At 35.2% G+C, this 27,306-nt stretch overlaps 1 protein-coding gene across 3 annotated transcripts in view; it reads right to left on the minus strand.

Annotated features, from left to right (window-relative positions):
• Positions 1–27,306, minus strand: part of AFG1L (AFG1 like ATPase) — a 225,254-nt gene that overhangs the window by 92,973 nt on the left and 104,975 nt on the right. For all 3 annotated transcript variants that reach the window (XR_006606828.1, XM_004753460.3, XM_004753459.3), the window contains one exon: positions 8,132–8,190. Coding sequence is in view for 2 of the 3 variants with exons in the window: in XM_004753460.3 (XP_004753517.2) it covers positions 8,132–8,190 (59 nt within the window). In the remaining variant the exon portion in view is untranslated. The remainder of the gene's footprint in view (positions 1–8,131; positions 8,191–27,306) is intronic.

Here is a 27,306-nt window from a genome sequence, read left to right on the forward strand (position 1 = left end):
CCTAGAGCAATCTATACTTTTAATGCCATTCCGATCAAAATTCCACTGGTATTCTTCAAAGAGCTGGAGCAAATAATCCAAAAATTTGTATGGAATCAGAAGAGACCCCGAATCGCTAAGGAAATATTGAAAAACAAAAATAAAGCTGGGGGCATCACGTTATCTGATTTCAAGCTTTATTACAAAGCTGTGATCACCAAGACAGCATGGTACTGGCATAAAAACAGACACATAGACCAGTGGAACAGAGTAGAGAGCCCAGATACGGACCCTCAACTTTATGGTCAAATAATCTTCAACAAAACAGGAAAAATTTACAGTGGAAAAAAGTCTCTTCAATAAATGGTGCTGGGAAAACTGGACAGCTATATGTAGAAGAATGAAACTCGACCATTCTCTTACACCTTATACAAAGATCAACTCAAAATGGATAAAAGACCTCAACGTGAGATAGGAATCCATCAGACTCCTAGAGGAATCCATCAGACTCTATTACTCATAGGCACAGCAACTTCTTTCAAGATATGTCTCCAAAGGCAAAAGAAACAAAAGCGAAAATAAACTTTTGGGACTTCATCAAAATCAAAAGCTTCTGCACAGCAAAGGAAACAGTCAAAAAAACAAAGAGGCAACCCACGGAATGGGAGAAGATATTTGCAAATGACAGGACAGACAAAAGGTTGATATCCAGGATCTATAATGAACCCCTCAAACTCAACACACACAACAGGCAAACATATCAAAAAATGGGAAGAAGATATGAACAGACACTTCTCCAATCAAGACATACAAATGGCTATCAGACCCATGAAAAAAGGTTCATCATCACTAGCCCTCAGGGAGATTCAAATTAAAACCACACTGAGATATCACCTTACACCAGTTAGAATGGCCAAAATTAATAAGATAGGAAACAACATGTGTTGGAGAGGATGTGGAGAAAGGGGAACCCTCTTACACTGTTGGTGGGAATGCAAGTTGGTGCAGCCTCTTTGGAGAACAGTGTGGAGATTCCTCAAGAAATTAAAAATAGAACTTCCCTATGACCCTGCCATTGCACTCCTGGGTATTTACCCCAAAGATACAGATGTTGTGAAAAGAAGGGCCATCTGTACCCCAATGTTTATAGCAGCAATGGCCACGGTCGCCAAACTGTGGAAAGAACCAAGATGCCCTTCAACGGACGAATGGATAAAGAAGATGTGGTCCATATACACTATGGAGTATTATGCCTCCATCAGAAAGGACGAATACCCAACTTTTGTAGCAACATGGACGGGACTGGAAGAGATTATGCTGAGTGAAATAAGTCAAGCAGAGAGAGTCAATTATCATATGGTTTCACTTATTTGTAGAGCATAACAAATATCATGGAGGACAAGGGGTGTTAGAGAGGAGAAGGGAGTTGGGGTAAATTGGGAGGGGAGGTGAACCATGAGAGACTATGGACTCTGAAAAACAATCTGAGGGGTTTGAAGTGGCAGGGGGGTAGGAGGTTGGGGTACCAGGTGGTGGGTATTATAGAGGGCATGGATTGCATGGAGCACTGGGTGTGGTGAAAAAATAATGAATACTGTTTTTCTGAAAATAAATAAGTTAATTTAAAAAAAAATATATATATATATATACTAAAAAGTAGAAAGAAGAAAGAATAGCTAGGGATTAGCTAGGGATCTCAAGACCTGTTCAAAAGAACAGTGAGTTCTCTGCTTTTCTTCTTAATTTAAATTTTTCAGACTTGGAGCTGAAGAAGCCAGCATCTCTGAAATGCCAACGGACATAGACAAATAAAGACCCAACAAAAGTCTGCTCTTTTTAGCTAAGGGACCAGAAAAATGGCAGCATAAGAGAAGAGACAAATTTTTGACAAAAACTTTTACTGCAATGCAGTAAACACTGCAGGGAAAATTATGTACTGTGGGTGCCACCTCCACCTATTCCAGTCAAAAGAGGAGTCTAGAAGTATATTCTCAGAAGCTTTTAGGAGGCACTCTAACCCTCCTGCCAGTAATGTCAGAGAAGACCAAGTAGGGAATTGAAACCTCCATCCCTGCCAGTCAAAAATGAGCACCCTTTCCCTCCCCTGATAACATCAATGGAACCTCTCTACCAGCAGAAAGAAGGTGCATCTTCTCAACAGATGCTGAATAGAGAACCTGGGCTTCTACCTGTATCTGGCAATAAAGAGATGGTGCCTAACCTTTGTCAGAACAGTGTCCAAAAAAGCCATTTAAAACTAAAGTTTGAAGATGATAAACGGGTTCCTGGGTGACACAGTTGGCTAAGGGACCAACTCTGGATTTTGGCTTGGATCATGATCTCAGGGTCATGAGCTCCTGCCATGCACTGGATTCCCTACTCAGTGTGAAGTCTTCTTGACTCCCTCTTCCTTTGCCCCTCCCACTTCTGCTCTCCCTCTCTCTCTCTCTCTAAAATAAATAAATAAATCTTTTTTTAAAAAAGTGAAATAAAGATGACAAACAAATGGCCAATAAGCACATAAAAAGATGCTATACATCACTAATCACTTGAGAAATATGAATCAAAACTACAGTGAGGGATGCCTGGGTAGCTCAGTTGGTCAAGCCGCTGCCTTCAGCCCTGCCTTCAGCCGCTGCCATCAGAGTCCTGGGATCGAGTGTCTTCAGAGTCCTGGGATCGGGCTCCCTGCCCCACAGGGAGTCTGCTTCTCTCTCTGCCTGCCACTCTCCGCTTATGTGTGCTCTCTCTCTCTCTCTCTGACAAATAAATAAATAAAATCTTTAAAAAAAAAACTACAATGAGCTACCACTTTACACCTGTTACGGTAGCTATAATAATAATAATAATCATGATAATAACGATGACAAGTGTTGGCAAGGATGTAAAGAAACTGAAAACCTTGTGCATTGCTGGTGGGAATATAAAATGGTGCAGCTTCTAAGGAAAACATGGCAGTTCCCCAAAAACGTCAATATAAATTTACATATGACCTAGAAATTCAACTCCTGGGAATATATACAGAAGAATTAAAAAGACTCAAACCAGTATTTGCACAGAAGTGTTCAGAACAGCATTATTTACAAGAGTCAAAAGGTAGAATTAACCCAATGTCCATCAACAGATGAATAGATAAACAAATTGTGGTATTACATAAAATGGAATTTTATTTCTTAAAAAGGGATGGAATTTGACACATGATACAGTATGGATGAACCCTGAAGACATTATGCTAAGTGGAAAAAGCCAGAAACAAAAGGACAAATATTATGATTTCATTTACATAAGGTGTCTAAAAATGGCAAATTCACAGAGATAGAAAGTAGAAAGAGATAGAAAGTGATGAGCAGGAGTGGGGAGTAGAAGAGAATGGGGAGTTATTATTTAATGAGTACAGAATTTCAATTTGGGAAGATGCGAAAGTTCTAGAGATGGATGGTGGTGATGGTTGTCCAGTGTAAATGTACTTAATGCCACTGAACTGTACATTTAAGAATGGTCAAAATAGTAAATTTTACATTACATGTACTTTACCATAATAAAAAATGATTAAAAAAATAAGATCCAAAGCCTATGACAAATTATGAAAATGTTCAAGATTCCAATGAAATTCATTCATACAAAAAACCAGGAAGATCTCACATGGAATGTAAAAAGACAATCAATATATGCCAACTTCAAGATAACAGAGATGTTAAAATTATCCAATAGAATTACCCTATGCATGTGCAATTCAAAGCAGACATGAAAAAAAAAAATGCTTCCACAGGCATATGACTACGCTTGAAACAAAGGAGCTTATATTACTACTTAGTAAAAACTGTCATTAATGGCGTGGCTCAGTGGGTTAAGCCTCTGCCTTCGGCTCAGGTCATGATCTCAGGGTCCTGGGATGGAGTCCCGCATAGGACTCTCTGCTCAGCAGGGAGCCTGCCTCCCCATCTCCCTCTGCCTGCTTCTCTGCCTACTTGTGATCTCTCTCTCTCTCTCAAATAAATAAATAAATAAATGATAGTTATTTCCTAAAAATGTCATTAAGGAAGTTCTTTTCACAAGCAATATTTAATCATTTCAACTCTGCATGTAACTTATAATATAACCTCCAAATATGTACGGTCAATGACAAAATTATCAGAAAAATGGACAAATTCACAATCATCATGAGTGACATTTTCCATGAGCTTCATAGTACTTGATGGGAAAAAAATAATAAAAACTGGAACATGATAATTAAAAATTCTAATTTAATGAGTGTAATATTTATATATACTAGCACCAACAACTATATTTGAATACTCACTATTTTTAAGAATATAGAGAGTATATGGGGTGCCTGGCTGGGTCAGTCAGAAGAGCATGTGACTCTTCATCCTGGGGTCATGAGATGTCATTTTTACATAGGGTGTAAAAATTACTTAAATAAAAAAACTTTAAAAAGTATTTTTTAAAAGAAGAATAGAGAATTTTTTTTAATTGCCCACATATTAAGGCATAAAGCAAGTTTCAACAAATTTCAAAGGATTTAGGTTGCACAGACCATATCCTCCAACCACAATGTGATTAAGCACTTGTTAACAAAATAATAACAAAGGCATAACTAGAAAATTTTTTATGTTTGTTTGGAAATTAAGAGACATACTTCCAGGTGATTCATGGGTTAAAGTAGAAATCACAATAGAACTGAGAAAATACTTAGAATTTAACAGTGAAAATACTATCAAACTTAATGAATGTAGCTATTTAAAGGAAAATAAATAGCCTTAAATACATTTCGGAATGAAGGTCGAAATGAGATTTTTAAAAATTAAAAAAAGAACATCGAAATAAACTCAAAGAAAGTGCAAGTAAGAATGAAACAGGAGCCTCCCTACTTAAAAGGGAGTGGAAGTTATATGTAAAGGTCTGCTTTTTTGTTTGTTTGTTTTGCTTTGTTTTGTTTGAAGGGTTTATTCTAGGAAGACTTCCTACAGGAAATATACTTGAACACTTTATAAATCCCTTCCAGTACTATGACTTTTCTCCTTTTGTAATAAATTGTGGTAAAACATACACAACATAGAATTTATTATTTCAACCCTCTTAAGTGTACAGTTCAATGCCACTAAGTACACGGACAATGTTATGCAATCATTACCACTGTCTATATCCACAACTTTTTCATCATCCTAAAGAGAGACTCTACCCATGAAACAATAACCACTCATTCCCCTCTCCTCTCAGCCCCTGGTAACCTCTATTTCACTTCCTGTTTCTCTGAATATGCCTTTTCCAGGCACCTCATATAAGTGGAATCATATAATATTTGTCCTTTTGTTTCTGGCTTCTCTCAAATGTTTTCAAGGTTTGTCCATAATGTAGTATATATCAGAATTTCATTCCTTTTTTAGGGCAGAACAATAACTCATTGTTTGAATAGACCACATTTTGTTTTTTAATGGCATATTAGTCTTCCTCATCATTTCTACTACCTTATGACAATATTATCATTTACTAAGAGCTTTTATAAGCTCTTGGGTTTGTTTGTTTGTTTGTTTGTTTGCAAAACTCCAAGCAATAAATCACAAGTTCTTGTAGTGAATTAGATTTGTTATCATTTGGTTTATAGAAGAGGACATAAAGGGAAAAAATGGATTTTTACACTGTATTTTTCCCCAAATAAATTTCTACTTGATTTATAATCTCTTCTTTTTAAAGATTATTTATTTGTTTGTTTTACCGACAGAGATCACAAGTAGGCAGAGAGGCAGGCAGAGAAAGAGGAGGAAGCAGGCTCCCTGCTGAGCAGACACCCCAATGCAGGGCTCCATCCCAGGACCCTGGGATCATGACCCAAGGCAAAGGCAAAGGCTTTAACCCACTGAGCCACCCAGACACCCCTATAATCTCTCTCTTTTTTTAAAGATTTTATTTATTTATTTGTCGGAGAGAGCACAAGCACAGGGAGCAGCAGGCAGAGGGAGAAGCAGGCTTCCAGCTGAGCAGGGAGCTCAATATGGGGCTCGATCCCAGGACCCTGGGATTAAACCAAGATTCTCTATTTGTTTTAAGATTGTCTTCTGCTAAATATCGCTCACAGCTAGGCCAATTTGCAAGGGTAATGCTAGCATATGTAAATAGGCAAAATATCATTTAAATAAATATGAAACAACCTTTTCTTACAAGGGAAACTACATATGCCCACCAAAAAAGTTCCAGGGAAACCAGCCACAGCATATATTTATTGGGCTGTTTTGTTACATGTGAAAAGTCTTTTGAATAAATGAGACATTTTAAATATTTTCTCATCCAATCTGGTATTTAATTCCCTACAAATTTTAGTTTATGTTCAATTTCAAATTATCTCAGTTCTTATTCAATTTCAACTTTGGATTATTTATCTCTTTGGTGTTCCTTTCTCTACACACACAAAAAAATTAAAGGTGAAAAGGGTAAAAAGTTTAAATTCTGGTCAATTTAGTTGCTTATTAATAATGCTATTATATATTAAAGTACAAAAAATTACTTGCCAAAAAATGTTTGTGGTTAAAAAAAAAAAGTACCTACAAAGTTCCCTGAGAACCTTTAACTTGCTTCATTATGTAAGCCTTCACTTTTATATTTTATATATTTTCTGCTACACGAAGGTACTATTTTTAATATCCATTTTTCTCAGCCTCCCTATTTATATTTTGATATCTATATCTACCAAATCACTTCGGATTCCCAGCATAGAGAAAACACCACAGATTTACCTTCTCCCCATGAATGCAAAGGGGAAAAAAATACTAACAGCATAAATCTTCAGAGTACTTTGCCTTACATCTATAAATATCTCACGGAAATTAAAAACCTCTGGGAACTTAAAATTGGTCAAGAAAATACATGTTTTAATTCTCCTAAGTATAGCATAGGGAATAAAGTTTGGCACCAACAACATCTTCAAAAATATTGTCTGACTAAATCTTTAGAATATTTAAAAAAAAAATTCTCCTTTTTAAAAATATTTATTTATTTGAAAGACAGAGAGAGAGAACATGCACGTGTGAGCTGGGGAGAGGGGCAAAGAGAGAGGGAGAGTATCTCCAGCAACTTCCCACTGAGCGCAGAGCTGATGGACTCAATCCCAGGACTCTGAGATCACAACCTGAGCCAAAATCAAAAGTCCATACTCAACCAACTAGGCCATCCAGGTGCCCCATTATATGCAATGGGGCATATAATTATATGCTTTCTTCATAAGAATTTTTGAGGTTATTGGGTTTTTAAAAAATAATACAACTTTATCCCTTCTTCAGTTAAATTGTTATAGACTGGGAAAAATACGTAACTGAGAATTATGGGAATTATATTTTGGCACACATGCTTCTTTTTGGTACATTTTTGTTTGGTACTTCATTTTGCTTTGTGTTATAGATATTTGTGCATGTACTATATGCCCAACTAGAATATAAATGACTTATAAGTAAGAAACATAGCCTATTTCATGACTGCATTACCCATCATGCTTAATGTAGCACTTTGCACATAGTAGGTTCCCAATAAATACTGGTAGGATATAGAATTATTGAAAAATTGTGTAAAAAAATATTTAAATTAACAGTGAAAAAGGAGGTTACTTTATTCCTAATCAGATTGTAATGAAGACTATTTCAAACTCTACGCAGTGATGATACACACAAATATTTAAACTATTTATGTGCCTCAACTTGACATAATTTCATGATAACTTGATGGCAATCACATTTAAATATATTAGAATATTTTTGTAATAATGCTACTCTAGAATAGCAACTTTAATAGCTGAGAAAACATGTTAAAGACCATTAACCTGAAAGAAACAGAACACTAAACATTTTTTTCAGAAATCAATGTATAAGGTTAAACATTCCACTATAATATTTATGAGCAAACCTCAAATTAAAATTTATAAATGCAAACTATCAAATGTTTCAGTTAGACAATAATTTAGATTATATTTTATAATTCCTCCTGTGTACACATTGATGAATACTATATAAAAAAACGTTCTTTCTTCTTTAATGTCTTTGACTGTAACTATCTAGTTTCAAAATTAATTTTGCTTGAATGCAAGGCCATGGCAATGCTATAAAAGCCCTTAATTATCAGTGAATATGATATTAATCAGTGAACACAAGTAAGTGATTTTCCTTACCTTTAGGACAGCAATGAATGGTACGAAGTTCGCTCTTTGGAGTCCATTTTTATAGAGATCTGAAAGAAAAAATTGCCATTAGTTTTTTATTTAGGCTAAATCTAATGTTAGCTCATATCTCAGTCTAGAAAATAAAGCTTTCTATTTATAAAATAGATAAACATGCAAAAGAAAAATAACTGAAATTGATTTCTATTCTGGTACTACACAAAATTCATTATATTCTTAATAAGAAGAAGAACTGACAAAATTATGAAAGAAAATCAAAAGACATTCAATCAAATTGGCTTTGAGCTGTGGTTTAAAAAAAAAAGTAATAAAAGAATTTGGAAGAGATCACAAATAATCCTAAGTCAATAACTCAACATCAGATATTTTTTAAAGTATTTAATATTTTAACATATAGAATTTTACTGGGAAAGGAATCACATTGCCCTTTATCTCAATCTATAGTAAAAATTCTCAGTACAGAATTAAAAATGTGTAACAAGATTAGCCTTTTAAGAAAACACATCAAAAGACAAAACTGTGCATGTATTTGTATCAAGATTACATATTTAACATAAAGGTAAATGACACTAAGGCCACTCTACTTTAAGATAAATTACCTAAAAATTAAAATTCCATTCTCAAAAGACTATAAATTTAATAGTTATAAAATAATAAACAGCTAGTATTTTTTGCTTTATAATATGCATATGTCACAGTGCATGTATGTTCAGACATATCCACACACATGAACACACACTGTCAAGAGCAAAGCAGTGGAAAGAGGTAGCAAATTTTAAGCTTCCCATATTTTTCTTCATTTTCTCTTTTTCTTCCTAAAAAAAAAGGACTTGGAATTTTATTCAAGAGATTGAAATGTTATTGCATATAAAACATCCCTTTTAAAAGTAAAATCTGAAGTAATGAGTTTTTTTAAAAGAATATAAAAATGGGAACAGTAAAGAGTCTTCTCAATAATAAAACCCATGAATTAGGTTATGTGTCTTGATTTTTTTAAAAATATGCTTTAGAGTTTCCTTCCTATATTTCCTTGTTTAGAGAAAATTTGATGACTGAGATAGACCTCAACTGCCACATATACTTATGGAAATAAAATATGGTCATTAGGAAACATTTATTCTCTTTAGAAAAATATTCATCCTAACATCATTATAGTGTAGAATGTATTTTCAAAGCTCTTTGGTTAATTAAGGGCAAGAGGCTTTAATTCAGTTACATTTAATATATTTATTTAGGGATATTACAAAAGGTAAGATAATGTTGGCCAGGCTGTTGGAATTTTCAAATCCAAAATGAGATATTTCCTTTCCTATAATCAATAACCTCAAAAGAGTAAATAGGTAAAATGCAGGAAGTGGATTATTAAGTTAGATGTTTTCATAATCTTCCCTAATTATTAGGTTGTTGGGGAAGGTACAAAAAACACTACTATATGATAAGAGTTCACAGCCATGATTGCTAATAAGTGGTAACATTCAAAAATAAAATATTCTTATTTTATTTATTTTTTTTAAGTAGGCTCCACGCCCAACATGGGGCTTGAACTCATGACTCCAAGATCAATAGTCACATGCTCCACTAACTGAACCAGCCAGGTGTCCCAAAAAATAAGATCGTTTAAATACACTCAATGTTTACAGCAGCTTTACTTGTAATAGCCAAAAACTGGAAGCAATCCAAATGTCCATCATTACACGAGTGGATAAGAAAACTGTGGCTTTTCTGTATAATGAAATACTACTTAGCAATAAAAAGTAGAAACCATACACACGACAAAAGAGATGAAGCTCAAAATAATTATGCAGAGTAAGAGGCCAGACCCCCCCCCCAAAAAATGGTACATACTGTTTGATTCTAATTACATAAAACTCTAAAAAAAAAGCAAACTAAAGCTACAGTAACAAAGCAAACTGGTGGTTGCCTAGAGAAGGGGTCACCTGGGGTGACCAGGAGAGATGAAAATAAGGAAAGAAGGAAGTTTGAGTGTGATGGAAATATTCATTATATTGATTGTGGTGGTGATTTCACAGATATAAGCACATGCCAATATTTTGGAAATTGTACCCTTTAAATATGTGCCATTTATTGTATATCGATTATAGCTCAATAAGTTCTTTTAAAATTTATTGGGGAAAATACCAAAGTGAATATCAAAGAACACTGTGTTCATATTACACTAATGAAAGTTTATCTATATTAAGGTAACCTTTTGGTCTCACAGAATAATATCTTTGTTATGGACATATAAAGCTCTGAGATGTCTAACTTAACAAATGTGTACCTTTCAGTAGGTTCATGACAATGAAAGATGTAAAAGGCCCACTTGTCATATTCTTGACTGAAAGCTTCCACTCATCAGCAAAGTTAAAAATCAAATAATACCTTTCAGGCTTCAAGAGTTAATTTTTTAAGGGGTTAACTTTAAAAACACTCTGCCTTTATAAGGATATATAATCCAAACTTTATTCTCTGAGAAGTATTTTCTAAACAGAATTCTAAACAAAATTCATTTGGCTTGAAAACCTTTAGGTTTTTACAGGACACTTAAGTGAAAAAGAACTGTACTCATTAAATTGAAGAGTTTTTTTGCAATTCAAATATTATGCTAATTATCAATGCAATAGATCTCCTGAAATGTTACTTAGCTACCATTTTTTTCCATAATAGTTGTCTAATATTCTTTTTCTCAGACATAAAGATTTTATAATACATTTATATCAACATTTGTCATTGATTACTAAATACTATTTAAAAATTCAGTAGAAGTTCTTGCCTACAATTTTTTAATGATTTCTAAACAGAGTTAAAGGAGCACTTGGTCATATAAGAGAGAGTACTGAAATTACGGCACATTCATTTTTCAAGACGGGTAATAAGGACTTCTACATTCTCCACAGTGAATAACTATAATAATACTTACAGATGAAATACATGCAAAGAGGATTTTTAAAGGAATTACAAGGACCTAAATACTTTGGAGATATACATGGATAGACAGATTTTCTTCCTTAAAAATCCAAGCATCGCAGAAAAGGTTATATACAAAAACATAATGGTAAACACATATCAAAACCACTAATAAGTATGCAAAGAATAAGGAGAAAGAAATTCAAACATATCCCTAAACAATTAAGCAAAACATGAAAGAACGACAAGGATCAGAGGACATCTTTAGAAACAATCACAAAACAAATAACAAACTGACAATAAATACATATCCATCAATAAACTACTTTGAATGTAAATGGACTAAATGCTCCAATCAAAAGACATAGGGTGACAGAATATAAAAAAAACCAAGATCTATATATATGCTGCCTACAAGAGACTCATTTCAGACAAAAAGATATTTGTAGACAGAAAGTGAGGGGATGGAGAAACATCAATCATGCAAATGGATGGCAAAAGAAGGCCAGAGTAAAAAAAATACTTATATTGCACAAAACAGACTTTAAAACAAAGACTGTAACAAGAGACACAAAAAGACACTATATACTAATAAAAGGGGTAATCCAACAAGAAGATATAATGATTGTAAATATTTATGCACCCAACAGAGAAGCACCCAAATACATAAAACAGTTAATATTAAAAATAATAACAATCACAAAATAAAGGAACTAATTGATAACAATACAGTAACAGTAGGTGACCTTAACACCCCACTTACATCAACGGACAGACCATCTAAACAAAAAATTAACAAGGAAACAATGGCTTTGACTGACACACTGGACCAGATAGATTTAATAGAATTCAGAAGATTCCATTCTAAAACAGTAGAAATATCTTCTTTTCTTTTTTTTTTTTTTAAGATTGTATTTATTTATTTGATAGACAGAGATCACAAGTAGACAGAGAGGTAGGCAAAGGGGGGGCGGGGGAAGCAGACTCCCTGCTGAGCACAGAGCCTGATGCGGGGCTCGATCCCAGGACCCTGAAATCATGACCTGAGCTAAAGGCACAGGCTTTAACCCACTGAGCCACCCAGGCGCCCCTGCCTTCTTTTCAAGTGCACATGGAACATTCTCCAAAACAGATCATATTTTAGCTCACAGAACAAACCTCAACAAATTCAAAAAGATTAAAGTCATATCATGAATCTTTTGGGACCACAAGGCTATAAAACTAGAAGTCAACAACAAGAAAATATCTGGAAAGACCACAAATACATGGAGGTTAAATAATCTGCTACTAAACAATGAATAAGTCAGGAAATAAAAGAAGAAATAAAAAGTACATGGAAACAAATGAAAATGAAAATACAATGGCCCAAAACCTTTAGGATGCAGTAAAAGTGGTCATAAGAAGAAAATTTATAGCAACACAGGCCTCCCTCAAGAAGAAAAATCTCAAACAACCTAACTTTGCATCTAAAGGAGCTATAAAAAGAACGTGCAAAATCTAAAGCCATGAGAAGGAAGGAAAAATAAAGATTAGAGTAGAAATAAATGATATAGAAACAAAAAAACAAAACAAAACAAAAAACAATAGAACAGATCAACAAAACTAGAAGCTGGTTCTTTGTAAAAAATTAACAAAATTGAGAAACCCCTAGCCAGACCTACCAAGAAAAAAAAGAATAAGGACTCAAATAAAATCACAAATGACACGGGGCGCCTGGGTGGCTCAGTGGGTTAAAGCCTCTGCCTTCAGCTCAGGTCATGATCCCAGGGTCCTGGGATCGAGCCCCGCATGGGGCTCTCTGCTCTGTGGGGAGCCTGCTAACTCCTCTCTCTCTCTCTTTCTGCCTGCCTCTCTGCCTACTTGTGATCTCTGTCTGTAAAATAAATAAATAAAATCTTTAAAAAAAAAAATCACAAATGAAAGCGGAAAAATAACAACCAATGCCACAGAAACATAAACAATTATAAGAGAATATTATGACAAACTATATGCCAACATATTGGCCAACCTAGAAGAAAAGGATAAATTCCTAGAAACATATCAACTACCAAAACTGAAACAGGAAGAAATAGATGATTTGAATAGACTGATAGCCATCAAAGAAATGGAATCAATAATCAAAAAATTCCCCACAGACAAAGTCCTGGACCAGAAGGCATCACAGGCAAATTCTACCAAACATGTAAAAATGAGTTAATACCTATAATTCTCAAACTATTCCAAAAAATATGAAAGGAAGGAAAACTTCCAAATTCATTCTATGAGCCCAGCATTACCTTGATACCAAAACCAGATAAAAACATCACAAAAAAGAGAACTACAAGCCAATATATTTGATGAACACAGGTGCAAAAATCCTCAATAAAATACTAGCAAACTAAAATAAATAAATAAATAAAAATAAAATACTAGCAAACTGAATCCAACACCACCTTAAAAAAATCATTCACAATGATCAAGTAGGATTTATTCCTGGGTTGGAAGCGTGGTTCAATATTCACGAGTCAATCAATCTAATATATCACAACAATAAGAGAAAGGGTAAAAACTACATGATCATTTCAATAGATGTAGAAAAAGTGTTTGACAAAGCAGAACACCAACTCATGATAAAAACTCTCAACAAAATAGGTTTAGAGGGAACATCTCTTTTTTTTTTTTTTAACATTTTACTTATTTATTTGACAGAGAGAGCAATCACAAGTAGGCAGAGAGGCAGGCAGAGGGGGGGGGGGGGAAGCAGGCTCCCTGCTGAACAGAGAGCCGAATGTGGAGCTTGATCCCAGGTCCCTGAGATCATGACCTGAGCCAAAGGCAGAGGCTTAACCCACTGAACCACCAAGGTGCCCCAAGAGGGAACATATCTCAACACGATAAAGGCCATATATGAAAGACCCCACAGCAAACATCATTCTCAATCAGGAAAAACTGAGAGCTTTTCCCCTAAGGTCAAGAACAAAACAAAGATGTACACTCTGTCCACTTATATTCAACAGAGTACTGGAAGTCCTAGCAATAATATAGCAAAATGAAATAAAAGGCATTGAAATGGGTAAGAAAGAAGTAAGGGGCGCCTGGGTGGCTCAGTTGGTTAAGCAACTGCCTTCTGCTCAGGTCATGATCCCGGACTTCCAGGATCGAGTCCCGCATGGGGCTCCCAGCTCCTTGTGGAGTCTGCTTCTCCCTGTGACCTTCTCCTCTCTCATGCTCTCTCTCACTCATTCTCTCTCAAATAAATAAATAAAATCTTAAAAAAAAAAAAAAGAGAGAGAGAGAAAGAAAGAAGTAAAACATTCAATTCATTATTTGCAGATGACATGATACTATACATAGAAACCCCAAAAGATTCCACCAAAAACCTGCTAAGCTGTTAAATTCAGTAAGGTTGCAGGATCTACTGAAATTTGCTGCATTTCTATACACCAAAAATGAAGCAGCAGGAAGAGAAATTAAGAAAACAATCCTATTTACAACTGCACCAAAAACAGTAAGATACCTAGGAATAAACCTAACCAAAAAGGTAAAAGACCTATTGAAATAAATTGAAGATGACATACAGAAAATGAAAAGACATTTCGTGCTCATAGACTGGAAGAAAAAATGTTGTTAAAATGTCTATACTACCCAAAGTAATTTACATATTTAATGCAATCCCTATCAAAATACCAACAGCATTTTTCAGAGAACCAGAACAAATAATTTTAAAATTTGTATGGAATCACAAAAGACCCCAAATAGTCAAAGCAATCTTGAAAAAGAAAAGCAAAGCTGGAGGCATCACAATTCCAGACTTCAAGTTATACTACAAAGCTGTAGTAATCAAAACAGAATGGTACTGGCCCAAAAGTAGACATACAGATCAACAGAAGAGAACAGAAAACCCAAAAAGGAACCCACAACTCTATGGTCAAATACTATTTGACAAAGGAAGAAAGCATATTCAATGGAAAAAAGACAGTAGTCTCTTCAACAAATGGGGTTGGGAAAACTGGACAGCAACAGGCAAAAGAATGAAAATAGACCACTTTCTTATACCATTCACAAAAATAATTTCAAAATGGATTAAAAACCTAAATGTGAGAATTGAAACCATAAAAATCCTAGCAAAGAACAAAGGCAGTGACTTCTTTGACATTGGCCTTACCAGCTTTTTTCTACCTCTGTCTCCTGAGCCAAGGGAAACAAAAACAAACTACCGGAACCAAATCAAAATAAAAAGCTTCTGCACAGCAAAGGAAACAATAAAACTAAAAGAAAACTATGGAATGGGAGAAGATATTTGCAATGACATACCTGATAAAGAGTTAATATCCAAAATACATAAATAACTAATACAACACAACACCCCAAAACCAAATAATCAAATTTAAACATGGCCAAAATATACACACAGACATTTCTCCAAAAAGGTATCAGATGACCAGCACACACATGAAAAGGTGTTCAATATCACAGTGATGTACAAATCAAAACTTCAATGAGATATCACCTCACAGCTGTCAAAATGGCTAAAATCAACAACACAAGAAACAACAGGTGTTGGTAAAAATGTGGAGAAAAGGGAACCCTCGTGTCCTGTTGGTGGGAATGCAAACTGGTGCAACCACTATGGAAAACAGTATGGAGGTTCTTCAAAAAATTAAAAATAGAACTACCTTGAATCCAGCAATCACACTACTGGGTATCTACCCAAGGAATATAAAAACACTAATTCAAAGGGATACATGCGTTCCCTATGTTTACAGCAGCATTATTTACAACAGCCAAGATATGGAAGCAGCCCAAGTGTCCATCAATTGATGAATGGCTAAAGAAGATGTGGCATATATACAGAATGGATTATTACTCAGCCATAAAAAATATGAAATCTTGCCATTTGCAATGACATGGATAGAGCCAATGAGTATAATGATAAACGGAATAAGTCAGAGAAAGACAAATACCCTATGATTTCATATATATGTAGCATTTAAGAAACAAAACAAATAAGCAAAGGGAGAAAGAGACAAATCAAGAAACTGACCCTTAATTACACATAACAAACTGATGGTTACCAGAGGGGAGGTAATTGGGGGGATGGGTTAAATAGGTGATGGAGAGTAAAGAGTCCACTTGTCATCATGAGCACCTAAGCACCTGGTGATATTTGGAATTGTTGAATCACTACATTGTACACCTGAAACTAAAATAACACTATATGTTGACAAACTGGAATTAAAATAAAAACCTAAAAAACAAATTCAAGTGTCAAAACTAACAAGGTGTAATGCTTATTTATATAAGTACATGTCTGTCAAGAGAAAGAAAACTTTCAAGATTGATAATTAGAAGGAGTGTTCCTTTTAACACAATGAGATACTACTACACACCAGTCAGAATGGCTAAAATTAACAAGTCAACAACAAATGTTGGCAAGGATGCTGACAAAGGGGAACCCTGTTACACTGTTGGTGGGACTGCAAGCTGGTGAAACCACTCTGGAAGACAGTATGGAGGTTCCTCAAGAAGCTAAAAATATTATCATTTCAATATACTTTCATGAACTCCTACACATAGTTATGCTGAAATGAGTGCTGAAGACAAAAGATAAATAAAAAAGGGAACTAGATTTACAGAATCCTGACTAGGAGCCAGGCAATTCACTAGGCAATGTATACAAATCACAGTAACACTACAAAGCAGATACTTCTACCTCCCTTTTATAGGAAAAGAGACTGATCCTCATAGTTTCAGATAATTTGCTGAATTTCCAGCCAGTAATAGGTATACCTAGGAGTCAAGGTCTTGAATGATGTTAAAACTTGTGGAATTCTTCAGAACCATGTTCTGTTCAGCTTATCACAGCCGACAGACACAACCAGACTATAACCATGATTCAAGGTAAAAAGGGACAGAGGTATAAATATAATACACAGAGCAAGAAGCTATTCATTTTATCATGGTTCAAAGGCAGCTTTACAGAGGTAAGAGTGGCACTAGACCACCTTGGAAAAATAAGCAGGGTGCCTTCCAGCAGAGAGGAAGGAAGAATATTCTAGGCACGAGAGTCAGTATGAGTTCATGACTCTACTTTCTTTTCTAACAGTATACAATCTATCATTCAAATAACACATTCTGAATCAAACTTTCTTAAACCCACCATGTTTGACAAACTTTTAGAGTGGCCCTCCATAAACCCCAGACCTGGTATTATGCTTAGGTGTAAACATTGGACACCAGGATCAAAGGACAGTTATCCCCGAGAATAGGAATCAAGTGCAGTGAATTCTACAGTTGCCCCAGCTTAGTGCCAGGGCAAAGCTGACAGCACTCTGCTCAGAGAGGGGGAGTCCAGGCAGCATCTGGCAGCCTTCCTGAATGGAGACGGATGAGAGTCCTGGGAGGACAAAGCAAGTAGAGTTCCCAGGGCAGAGTACCAGAGAAAAGAAAGCTGCCTAGTAAAAAAGCTCTGGGGATCTGCTAAAGGTCCCTAATGAGTCCTCAATGAAGTACTAATCAGACATGCGTGGAAGGAAACTATCGAAAGCCACGCAAAAAAGATATCGGGGAGAACTAGAGAAAACCACCATTGGGGCTCACACATGCCTGTCTCCACCAGTCAGATTGGAAAACCTCATAATTCATGGGGTACTGGGTAGAGTACTCTCCTCACCAGTGAGAAAAACTAGTTTGAGACTAAATGTACTCTGTCCTGCTGTACAAAGCTTAGAGACAATAGCCCCCAAAATCATACCAATTCTAAGAATGGGAACGAAGATCAGAAGTATTTATTGGAATACAAAACTCTCTAGCACTCAACACAGTAAAAATTACATTATCTGACATCCAATAAGAAATGATGAAAGCATGCAAAGAAAAAGGAAAATAAGGCCCATAATGAGGAGAAAAAGCAATCAATAGAAACAGACCTAGGATTGACACAGATAATAAATTTAGAAGATAAGTACATTACAGTTATTGCTATAATCCATGTGTTCAAGCAGCATGAAGAAAGATTTTCCCAATCAAATAGAGTCATGGAAATTATTTTTTAAAAACCCTAAGATGAACTTTTAAAAAAATTAACATATGATGTATTATTTGCCCCAGGGGTACAAGTCTGTGATTCATCAGTCTTACGTAATTCACAGCACTCACCATAGCACATAGCCTCCCCAACGCCCACAACCCAGCCACCCTATCCCTCCCCTCTCCCCGAAGCAATCTTAGTTTGTTTCCTGAGATTAAGAGTCTCTTATGGTTTGTCTCCCTCCCCAGAACCTTTAGAGATGAAAACAGTATGTGGAATGAATAATATGCTGGCCGGGAATAACAGGAGATTACACAGTGCAGAAAAAAAAAATCAGTGAACTTGAAGATACTGCAATAGAAGCTAGCCAAAATGAAGCACTGAAAGAAAAGGTAAGAAAACATAAGACAGAATAAGTGAGCTATGGTGCAACTTTAAGCAACCTAATACCTGTGTAACTGTATTACCCAAAGGAGAGAAGAGGAGAGGATATTAAAAAAACGTGAAGAAATAATGGTCAAAATATCGCCAAGCTTGATGAAAACTATAAACCCACAGATCTTCTTTGCTCTATGAGGCCCAAGCACAACACCAAGGCATATTATAATCAAACTGCTTAAAAATGGTAACTAAAGGAAAACAAAAATCCTAAAAGCAACCAGAGAAAAAAGGTACATTAAATATAGAGAAATAAGGATAAGGATGACAGCACTTCTCACTGGAAACCAATGTAAGCCAGAACACAGTGAAGCAATACCTTTAAAGGACAATGGAAAAAAACAAAACTGTCAACAAAGAATTCTATCCTGAGCCAAAGTATCTTTTAAAATACAGACTTTTGGGCCACCCGAGTAGCTCAGTCAGTTAAGTGTGTTAACTCTTTCTCTGTGACTCTTGCTCTCAGCTCAGGTCTTGATCTTAGGGTCATGAGTTCAAGCCAGGATTCAGGCTCCACACTGGGCACAAAGCCTCCTTGGGGGCGGGGGGATGGTATCAGGAGGGGGAGACAAACCACGAGACACAAGGACTCCCGGAAACAAACAGAGGGTATTAGAAGGGAGGGGGGTGGGGGGATGGGTGAGCCCGGTGATGGGTATTAAGGAGGGCATGGATTGCATGGAGCACTGGGTGTTATACACAAACAGTGAATCATGGAACACTACATCAAAATCTGATGATGTACTGTATGGTCACTAACATAACACAATAAAAATTAAAGTATAAAAATGCAAAGCAAAATAAATGAAAAATAAAAATAAAACAACAAAAATCAGATTTTTTGTGACATTTAAAAGCTGAAAGAATTCATCACCAGAATACCAGAACTACAAAAATCTTAAAAAGAAGTCCTCTGCCAAAAAAATATTAGATGGAGCCCCATAATACACAGAGGAATTAAGAGCAACAGAAATGGCAATTATGGGTATATATGAAACTTTATTATTGTTATCTAAATGCTTTCTTTAAAGATTTTTATTTATTTACTTGACAGACAGAGATCACAAGCAGGCAGAGAAACAGGCAGAGAGAGAAGGGGAAGGAGGCTCCCTGCTGAGCAGAGAGTCCAATGCGGGGCTCAATCCCAGGACCCTGGGATCACACCTGAGCTGAAGGCAGAGACTTTAACCCACTGAGCCACCCAGGCACCCCTAAATCCTTTTAAAAAAATTTTATTTACTTATTTATTTACTTGAAAGAGAGAGAGAAAGCATGAGGAGTTGGGCAGAGGGAGAGAGAGGAGAGCAGGGAGCCTGATATGGAGCTCCATCCCAGGACCCTGGGATCATGACCTGAGTCAAAGGCAGACACTTAAATAACTGAGCCACTCAGGTATCCCCAGTCCTTTTTTTTTAAAAAAAGATTTTTAATTTTAAGTAATCTCTACACCTAACCTGGGGCTCAAATTCACAACCCTGAGATCACGAGTTCCATGCTTTTTCAAATGAGCCAGCCAGATGACCCTTATCTAAATCCTTTAAAAAGATAACTATTTAGGGGAGCCTGGGTGGTTCAGCTGGTAAGAGGCAGACTCCTCCTTGGTCAGGAGAGAGAGGAGCCCCCACCAGTCTCCATATTCAGTGCAGAGTCTGTTTATGCCTCTCCCTCCTCCTCTGCCCCTCCAAGCCCCACCTCCCTCACCACTTGCATTTTCTAATAAAAAAATCTTTTTAAAAATTAAAATAAATAAATAAATAAGGGTGCCTGGGTGGCTCAGTTGGTTAAGTGTCTGCCTTCAGCTCAGGTGGTGATCCCACGGTAGGTCCTAGGATTAAGCCCTGCATTGGGCTCGCTGCTCAGCAAGAAGCTTGCTTCTCCCCCTCTCTCTGACCCTCCCCTCTGCTCCTGTTCACGTGCTCTCTCTCTCAAATTTAAAAAAAAAAAAAAAAGAATTTAAAAAAAATTTTTAAAAAGGTAACTATTTAAATCAAATATAACAGTATATTTTGGCATGTATAACATGGGTGTATTAAAAATGGGTGCATACTGTTAAAGGTAAGCTTCTTCCACTATACTAGAAATGGTATAATATCACTTAAAGGTAGACTGATAAAGTTTTATATGATAATCCCCAAAGCAAACCATAAAACCTTTTCTAAAAACCTCATAAAAGTGAAATTTTAGAGTATATGTTATTTTGTATAAGGCTTCTTTAACTCGGCCTGTTTCTGAAATGTACCCATGTTGTTATGTTCATCCCTTTTCATTGCTGAGTAGTGTTCCATTTTATTCATATGCTACAAATTCTTTATCCATCCTCTGACGAAAACCTGAGTTGTTTCCAGTTATTAGCTATTATAAATAAAGCTGCTAGAGCCATTCTTTTTTTTATGCTCACTTAGTCTGTATGTTAACTGATAGAACCATTCTTCTATAAATTTTTTTGTCAACTTTTTGTCTTCCCATTTCTGTGGGTAAATATCTAGGAGTTTAACTGTTGGGTCATAGGGTTAGAAGTACATTTAATTTCATAAGAAAACGTCAAACATTTTTCAAAGTATCTTACACTCTGCATTGCCATCAACAGTGTAGGAGAGTTTTAGTTGCCCCACAGCTTCATCAGTAGTGAGTTTTGCAAGCCTTTTTAATTTGAGTCATTGTGGTGAGCATGTATTATGATGTTTCAGCGTGCTTAATTTGCATTTGCCTGATGACTATTTAAGCTGGTATTTTTGCATGTGTCTCCTAGCCAAAAGAAGTACCTGTTTAAAAATTGGGCCCAGTGGTTTAGGTGGTTTATTATTGGCTTTTAAGAATTCTTTGTATATTCTGGATTCTATTCCTTTGTGAAATATATGATTTACAAATATTTTTTCCTAGTCAATGGTTTGCCCATCCATTTTCTTAAGGTGCTTTTTAAAGGAGCAGCAGTTTTTAATTTTGTTGAAATCTAATTTGTCATTTTTTATAGTATTGCTTTCTAGGATTTGTTTAAGAAATCTTTGCCTTCCCCCAAATCATGAAAATATACTTCAATGTTTTTTCTCGAAAAGCTTAATAGTTTTTTTTTTTTTTTTACTTAGGTCTATGATCCATCTCAAATTAATTTTTATGATATTTGAGGTAGGGGTCAAAGTTCATTTTTTCCCATAATGATAGCCAGATATTCCAGCATTTTTCCCCCAACAGACTGTCCACTGCTTTGTCAAAAAGTCAAATTATTAGATAAGTAGTATCTGTTTCTGAGCTCTCCATTCTCCATTCCAATCATTAAACTCCACTGATTAATTTTTCTATCCTATGCCAATACCACACATCTTCCTTTTTTGCAGATTTCTAGTAAGTCTTGAAACTGTTTGCCCTTCAGCTTTGTTGTTCTTAAAAAAAAAAAAAAATGCGGGAGGGTGGGGACACCTGGGTGGATCAGTCAGTTAAGTGTCTGCCTTTGGCTCAGGTCATGATCCCAATGTCCTGGGATCCAGTCTCAAATCAGGCTCCTTGCTCAGTGGGGAGCCTGCTTCTCCCTCTGTCAACTACTCCCCCTGCTTGTGCAGCTCTCTCACTCTCTAACAAATAAATAAATAAAATCTTAAAAAAAAAAATTTCTTAAATAGACTCCATACTCAACATGGGGCTTGAACTCACTGTCTTGAGATTAAGAGTCATGTGCTCTACCAACTGAGCCAGCCAGGAGTCCCAACTTTATTCTTCTTAGACTGTTTTGTTTACTCAAGGTATTTTTCATTGCCATATAAAACTTGTCAATTTGGGACACCTGAATGCTGCAATCCAAGAAAATAGTGTATCATTCCATTTATTTATGTCTTTAATTTCTCCCAGCAATGTTTTCTAGTTTTCAGTGTAGAGAGGTATTACAGGTTTTCTGTTAAACCTATTTCTAATTACTTTATGCTTTTGATGATATTATTAAAAATTTGGGGGTTTTATTCCATTTTCCAATGCCCTGCTGATTTTTGTACACTAACCATATGACCTGTGACTGTGCTAAATTCACATGGTAGTTCTATGAGCTTATTTGAAGATTTTAAAGATATTTCTATATAAACAGTGTCCTCTGTAAAAATAGATCATTTTAGTCCTTCTTCTCCATGTTTTTTTTTCTTTCCCTTACTTCAGTTACTAGGGCCTCTAGTATTATGTTGACCAGAAGTGGAAAGAGTAAGCATCCTTGTCTTGCTCCTAGTATGAGAGGAAGGGGAGAACGTCCAATATTTCACCATTAAATACACTTACTGGTTTTGGTGGATGGTTCTGGTAGATGTTCTTTATCAAATTAAGTTTTTTCTATTCCTAGTTCATTGGTTGATTGTTTTTTTAGTAAAATGCTAGCCCTAGCATTTAATAATGAATGTGAGCTAGATCTTGTAAAATGTTTTTTCCATAGTTGTTGAGGTATTATTTTTCTCCTTTATTCTGTTAATATAGATGACACTGATTGATTCTCAATTTTTTTTTAAGATTTTATTTATTTATTTGACAGAGAGAGATCACAAGTAGGCAGAGAGGCAGGCAGAGAGAGGGGGAAGCAGGCTCCCCGCTGAGCAGAGAGCCCGATGTGGAGCTCAATCCTAGGACCCTGAGATCATGACCTGAGCCGAAGGCAGAGGTTTAACCCACTAAGCCACTGAGGCGCCCCTGACTCTCAAATTTTAAAATAATATTGCATTCATAGAATAAACCCCAAATAATCATTATGTATTATTATCCTTTCTTTATATGCTGCTGAATTTGCTTTGCTAATATTTTGTTAATTATTTTTATGTCTATGTTCTTGAGAAATATTATCTTGTTAGTTTTCTTTCTTTGGAATGCCTCAGTCCAGCTTTGCTGTTATGGCTACACTGAACACACAACAGGAGTTGGGAAATGTTTCCCATTCTTCTGTTTTCTGAAAGAGTTTATGTTAAGACTGCAGCTCTTTCTTCCTTAAGAGTTTGATAGAATTCATCAGTAAAACTATCTGGGCCTAGATTTTTGGTGAGAAAGTTTTTATAACAGATTAGAATTCATTAAAAACTATATGGATATTCAGGGGCACCTGGGTGGCTCAGTGGGTTAAAGCCTCTGCCTTCGGCTCAGGTCATGATCTCAAGGTCCTGGGATCCAGCCCCACATTGGGCTCTCTGCTCAGCTGGGAGCCTGCTTCCTCCTCCCTCTCTTCCTGCTTCTCTGCCTACTTGTGATCTATCAAATAAATAAATAAAATCTTAAAAAAAAAAAAAACCTATATGGATATTCAGATTTTCTGTTTCATTTTGTGTCAGTCTAGCAAACTTAATTTTTTCATAACTTTGTTTCATCTAAGGTGTGACATTTGTAGTCATGGGCTGTTCACAATATTCTTCTGGTTATCCTTTAAATATTTATAATCCTTCTTTCATTCTTAATATTGGTCACTTGTTTATTTTTTTTCTTGATCAGTATAGTCAAAGGTTTTACAATTTCATTCATCTCAAAAAACTTAGTTTGGGGTTTGTTAAATTTTACTATTGCTTGTTTTCTAATTTCATTGGTTTCTACTCTTACCTTCATTTTTCCTTCCTTCCTTCCTTCTACTTACTTTTAATTTGCCCTTCTAGGTTCTTTTTTCTCCTTTTTTTAAATTGATATAATTGACATATAACATTATATACTAGTTTCAAGTGTCTAACATAATGACTTGATATTTATATATATTGCAAAATGATCACTCAAAATAATTCTAGTTATCATCCCCCACCAGCTACAATTTTTTTCCTATGGTAAGAACTTTAAGATCTACTCTCTTGGAAACTTTCAAACACACGATATAGTATTATTAACTATAGTCATCCGGTTCTACGTTACATCCCCAGGACTTATTTATAACTGGAAGTTTGTACCTTTTGACCACCTTCACCCATTTTGTCCACCCTCTCTCTGTGGGAACCATCAATTCCTTCTCTGCATCTATCAGTTCAGTTTCCAGAAGTGGAATTGCTAGAGCATATGGTAGTCTATTTTTAATTTTTTGAGGAGCCTCCAAGTTTTCCATCATGGCTGCAAAAATTTACATTCCTATTAACGGCACACAAGGGTTCCCTTTTATCCACAACCTCACCAACCCTTGCTATTTGTTGTCTTTTTGATAATAACCATTCTCAGAGGGGTGAGGTGACAACTCATTGTGGTTCTGATTTGAATTTCCCTGACAGTTAGTGATGTTGAGCTCCTTTTCCTGTTGGCCAGCTGTATGTCTTCCTTGGAAAAATGTCTATTTAGATCCTCCTGCCCACTTCTTAAACAGATTGTGGTTTTTTGCTATTGAGTTGTAAGAGTTCTCTCTATATTTTGGATAGTAAACCCTTATCAAATATATGATTTGCAAAGATTTTCTCCCATTTGGTAGGTTGCCTGTTCGCTTCTCTTTTTAAAAAATTTTTAAAGACTTTATTTATTTATTTGACAGACAGATCACACTTAGGCAGAGAGAGCAGAAGGGAAGCAGGCTCCACTGAGCCACCCAGGTGCCCCTGCCTGTTGTCTTCTTAAGGTCACTGATTTTAGAGACTTTTTTTCCTCTAAAAAAAATTTTTTTAACTACAAATTTTCCTCAAAGAACTGTTTTGTTTAGTAACATCTTAAAAATTTCATTGTTACACTTTCATGTTCTTTTACTTCAAAACATTTTCTCATTTTCATTGTGATTTCTTATTTAATCGATGGATTAGTTACATGTATTATTTAGTCTGCAAATACCTGAGAATTTTCTGGATATCTCATTGTTATTCACATTTAATTTAATTCTACTATGGTCAGAATCATTCCATATGATTTCAAATTTTATATATTTGTTGAGACTTGGTTTATGGCCCAGCATATGTTGAGTCTTAGTGAACATACAATGTGTACTTAGAAAGAAAGACTGAATTCTGCAGTTACTGGGTTTAATGTTCTATAAGTACTAATTAGGTCAAACAGATGATTATCTGTATCTTTATAAATTTTCGTTCATTCAACCACTTTAGGAGGGATGTTCAAATTTCCAACTATGATTATTCAATTGTCTAGTTCACTCATTAAGTCTGTTTTGCTTTGTGTAATTTGGAGATGTGTTATTAGGTGTATACATTTAAGATTGTCATGGCTTTCTAATAAACAGACTTTTATCATTATGAAATGTCATTCTTAATCTCTAGTAATATTTGTTTTGGCATTTATATTTTTGGAGTTTTGGATGAAACTTAGAATTTACAGATTTATAAAAGTATTTATAGAATTTATAAAACCATAAGTACAGATCTCATATAGACTTTACACATACTACATAATGTTTAACTATCTGTTCTTCACAAAACATCTGGGTTAAATATAAAATTAACATTTATATTATTTAATTTACTTTCTTCCTTTCTTAGTTCTTTCTTTTTATTTTTTCCTTCCTTTTTAATCATTGCCCATCAGTTTAAACCAGCAAATAAAACTACATTTATTCTAGAGAGGTTCTGTACCACCACTATCATGACCATAAGAGCTTTTTTTTTTTGTTAATGCCAATAACGTGTTTGGTCATACACAAATAAAAAATCAGAAAGAAAAGCTAGGGTGATCTACACATCTATTATTATTGATGTTTTGTTACTGCATATAACCTTAGCTAATATTTTCAATGAAAACTGATATAGAGATGATGGCAGGAAGATGAAATCCTTCTAATCAATCCTATAAATAGTCCTATAAATTAAATCTACTTTTTATTTAAATAATAATTACCAGCCCCTCATTTTAGATACAATACAACATTTTAAAGGATACGATCCCCATTTCCTCTAATCCAAGGAAATTAGAGGCACCATGAAAGAGAAACTTCACAAAATGTTACATAAATCTTTATTACAAAAATACTACCATCCATATACTTATATATTTATTTTTGGTAAAGTTAAACACCAATAAAGTAGTTTTTCAAACCAGAGCTTCTTTTTCTAATGAAAGTCCATAGATTTAAATATCATGACTTAAGTGTTCAATGAGAGAACAGAACATCTATATTTCTGGGAACGTTTTATGCATGAAGACCATCCAAAATGAGCCAGGCAAAAATTAGTGGCCGAGACTCCAACTCTCCTGTTAACTTTTAGAACCATCTATTTCATTATCTAGTGTGAGTGGCTGAGGCTTAGTTAACAACAGCTTTCACTTGGACTCTAAATAAATGTTGTCTTTGTATTCTGCGGTTCTTACTACCAGATGGAGTATTAGTGTGAATGAATGGAATTCTTTGACAAACTTCTTTAGAGTTCATTTAAGTTCATTGTAGTTTTTGTACTGATCTCTACAAAAACTGTATGAATGAGTCAGTGGAGTCCTTAGCACCTCTCTCCATGACTTTCTTTTTATGATAATATCACACTGATTTCCTACAAAATTAGATGGGCCTTGCTGTCAAAGATCTCTTAATTGATTTCTTAATGTTGAAAATATTTCCTCTTTTTGGTATCATAAATCATTATAGCTGAAGTAACTGTGATAGTACATTCTAGTAAAGCAGAAATCACTCTTGTGCAGCTATATCCCAGATTAGGAAATTTACATGCTCATTTTGGTACTAGACAAAAGATGCCCTCTTACTTAAATGATCTTAGGTTATTTCCATTCTGCTATTAAGCTCATCAAGTGAATTTTTACTTAAGACACTGTCTTTTTTTAATTCTAAAATTTAACTTGGTACTTTTTTATGATTGCTGTTTCTCTGCTGAGAATTCCTATCTCTTCTTTCATTATGAACATATTTTTTCTTTACCTCATTTTTCTACAATTATTGTTTTAATTG

Source organism: Mustela putorius, unplaced genomic scaffold, assembly GCF_011764305.1.
Source record: "Mustela putorius furo isolate JIRA1106 unplaced genomic scaffold, ASM1176430v1.1 tig00000450_pilon_pilon_pilon, whole genome shotgun sequence".
Classification (NCBI taxonomy): domain Eukaryota; kingdom Metazoa; phylum Chordata; class Mammalia; order Carnivora; family Mustelidae; genus Mustela; species Mustela putorius.